Source organism: Aplosporella prunicola (assembly GCF_010093885.1).
Source record: "Aplosporella prunicola CBS 121167 unplaced genomic scaffold K452scaffold_59, whole genome shotgun sequence".
Classification (NCBI taxonomy): domain Eukaryota; kingdom Fungi; phylum Ascomycota; class Dothideomycetes; order Botryosphaeriales; family Aplosporellaceae; genus Aplosporella; species Aplosporella prunicola.
The window spans coordinates 1-3,193 of NW_022983587.1; the positions used below are offsets into that span (position 1 = coordinate 1).

Sequence of the window (3,193 nt, forward strand, 5' to 3'; positions counted from 1 at the left end):
TTTTTTTTTTTTTTTTTTTTTTTCTTTAACTCCATCTATTTCGCAAGCTTATAGTTGCGAGAGAGAATACTCGGGCGGAATATAGAGCGTGTGAAAGGAGCCGTTATTAATCACAAATATAAGGCTGCTGAATAGCTGCACGATCAGGTGATCACGAAAAGAGTGGATTGCAACTATTGCTCAGTGGAACTATAGATCAGACTTTAACTATATACATTATCAGGCGTCGCGATCTTAGTAGGACCACTTGATTAAAGCGCCTTAATCGTGCTGGAGTGGGAGTAATTAGTAGCATGTTGTACAAGAAAAAGGTGTTACAAGACTTGTGGTGATGATTAAGCAGTGGTTGACGCTGTAGACAGCCGCGCCTTACCCCGCACGAGGTCCGTACTACCACCTTTACACACCCACGATATCGTATAGCTATGCTAACGGTTCACATTCGACTTTCTAACGTGGTCTAAATCTTGTTTTCACAGGTGCTCGCTGGCTTTGCTACCTCAAGCGAACGTTTTAAGCAGATAATCGAGTTGCTACTCGTGTCGCCCTAGGCTGCCACCTTCAGCCTGCCCGTCCCTTATCCTACCGTACACGCCATTCCAGCTCTACGCAAAATAATGCGCCTCTTGCGATGCAACAGCAATGGTGACCTTAGTCTCACTATGTACCGAAGAGAAGATACAATCCCGCACTATGCGGTACTTTCCCACACATGGGGCACGGATGCCGAAGAGGTGACCTTCGAAGACCTGACCTATGGTACAGGCAAGGATAAGGCAGGCTACCGGAAGATTCAGCTTTGTGCAGAGCAGGCAAGACAGGATGGTTTGCAACACTTCTGGGTCGACACCTGTTGCATCAACAAGGCGAATAAAGTTGAGCTCTCGCAGGCTATCAACTCAATGTTCCGCTGGTACCGCGATGCCACTCGATGCTACGTTTACCTGTCAGATGTCTATGGCTCTGATATTAAAGAGTTGAGCTTCCAGAAAAGCAGATGGTTCACCCGGGGCTGGACGCTCCAAGAGCTTCTGGCACCTGCTTTGGTTGAGTTCTTCTCTCAAGAGTGGCAGAAACTTGGGGACAAAGCATCACTGATGCAGCATATCCACGAAGCTACAGGCATACCATACTCAGCGCTTAGAGGTGCGCCTTTAGCCAAGTTCAGCGTCAATGATCGATTATCGTGGAACGAACACCGTCAGACTAAGCACGAAGAAGATAGAGCGTACTCATTGCTCGGTATTTTTGGTGTCTATATCTCTCCTATGTACGGTGAAGGGATTGGCAGAGCGTTCAAACGGCTTCATGACGAGATTGAGAAGCTGGACAGATGTATCCAAGACCTATACCTTACTGATCCTCAGGATGACAAGAAACGTATCGAGGACACTAAGGGCGGCCTGTTGAAGGACTCCTACCGCTGGGTTCTTAACAACGCTAGCTTCCAACAATGGCGCCACGGTTCGCAGAGCCAATTGCTATGGATCAAGGGCGATCCTGGAAAAGGCAAAACGATGCTCCTCTGCGGCATTGTCGACGAGCTGCAGAAGTCGAAGGCCAAGGCCAATCTGCTCTCCTTCTACTTCTGTCAGGCCACGGACTCGCGCATCAACAGCGCCACAGCCGTGCTGCGAGGCCTGCTGTACTTGCTTATCAAACAGCAGCCGTCACTCGTTTCGCACGTCCGGAAGAAGCACGACGACGCAAGCAAAGCTCTATTTGAGGATGCGAATGCCTGGTTTGCCTTATCTGAAATCTTCGGGGCCATTCTGCACGACCCGGATCTGGACAGCACATATCTAGTCATCGACGCGCTCGACGAATGCCTAATCGACTTGCCAAAGCTTCTGGACTTTGTCGTCCAGAATTCCGCTGTATCCTCTCGCGTTAAATGGATAGTATCCAGTCGCAACGGGCCGGGCATCGAGGAACAGCTAGAGCGAGCAAGCCACAAGGCAAGGCTTAGCCTCGAGCTCAATGCAGAATCAGTCTCCGCAGCTGTCAGCCTCTTCATCGAGTGGAAGGTGTCCCAGTTGGCGGAGGGGAAAAAGTACGACGAGCAGACCAGAGATACCGTCCTGAACTACCTAGCGTCGAACGCGAACGATACCTTCCTCTGGGTAGCACTCGTCTGTCAAAACCTTCAGCAGGTCTCGCGCTGGAACATTTTGAAGAAGCTGCAAGCATTCCCGCATGGACTTATCTCTCTGTACAAGCGGATGATGGAGCAGATAAGCACGTCAGACGATTCGCATCTCTGCAAGCAGGTACTAGCCTTGACCGCGATTGTGTATCGGCCCGTCACGATACATGAGCTGGCCTCGCTAGTCGAGGAGGTTGAAGATATAACTGATGACCTGGAGTCGGTGCGGGAGATCATTAGCTTTTGTGGTTCGTTCCTTACTCTGCGAGAAGACACCGTGTACTTCGTGCATCAGTCGGCAAAGGACTTTCTGTTCGCAGAGGCGTTTGATGAGGTCTTTCCATGTGGAAGCACAGAGGCTCATTGGAGGGTCTTCTTAAGGTCTCTCAAACTTCTCTCCAAAACTCTACGACGGGATATATACGGCTTAGGGGCGTTAGGTTATCCTGCTGAGGAGGTTGAACAGCCCGACCCAGATCCGTTAGCTGTTTCGCGCTACTCTTGTGTCTACTGGGTCAATCATCTATATGACTCGAGACCTAACTCGTCCGCAAACTATGCAGTAAGTTTGCAGAATGGTGACATTGTTGACGTGTTCCTGAGAGAGAAGTACCTCTACTGGTTAGAAGCTCTTAGTTTGTGCGGGAGTATGCCGAAAGGCGTGGTCTCAATGGCGCAACTATGGTCGCTGGTCAAGGCATGTATAAAACAAGCAACATAACTAGATGGTTCTATGCTGATATAAACTAGGAGAGAGGAGAGTTATCCCCGTTCACTAATCTTGTTCACGATGCGAATCGGTTTGTTATGTATCACAAGGGGGCAGTCGAGAGTAGCCCTCTTCAGGCATACGTATCTGCACTACTATTCAGCCCAGCAAGCAGCTTGGTTAGAAGGAATTTCCAGCATGAAGAGCCGGAATGGATCACTATCAAGCCGACAATAGAAGAGGGTTGGAGTGCTTGCCTCCAGACACTTGAGGGCCATAGCAATTCTGTCTTATCGGTAACCTTCTCTCCCGACTCGACCCGGCTGGCGTCGGCGTCG

The 3,193-nt window shown here is 49.8% G+C and overlaps 1 protein-coding gene across 1 annotated transcript in view; it reads left to right on the plus strand.

Moving 5' to 3' along the window:
- Positions 1–402: 402 nt before the first annotated feature.
- The window catches only part of K452DRAFT_354069 (uncharacterized protein), a gene marked incomplete at its 3' end in the record, with an annotated part of 5,919 nt that continues 3,128 nt past the window's right edge, over positions 403–3,193 (plus strand). The window contains exons 1-3 of the mRNA XM_033545865.1: positions 403–2,724; positions 2,752–2,837; positions 2,897–3,189. Of these exons, the coding sequence (XP_033391855.1) occupies positions 618–2,724; positions 2,752–2,837; positions 2,897–3,189 (2,486 nt within the window). The 5' untranslated portion in view covers positions 403–617. The remainder of the gene's footprint in view (positions 2,725–2,751; positions 2,838–2,896; positions 3,190–3,193) is intronic.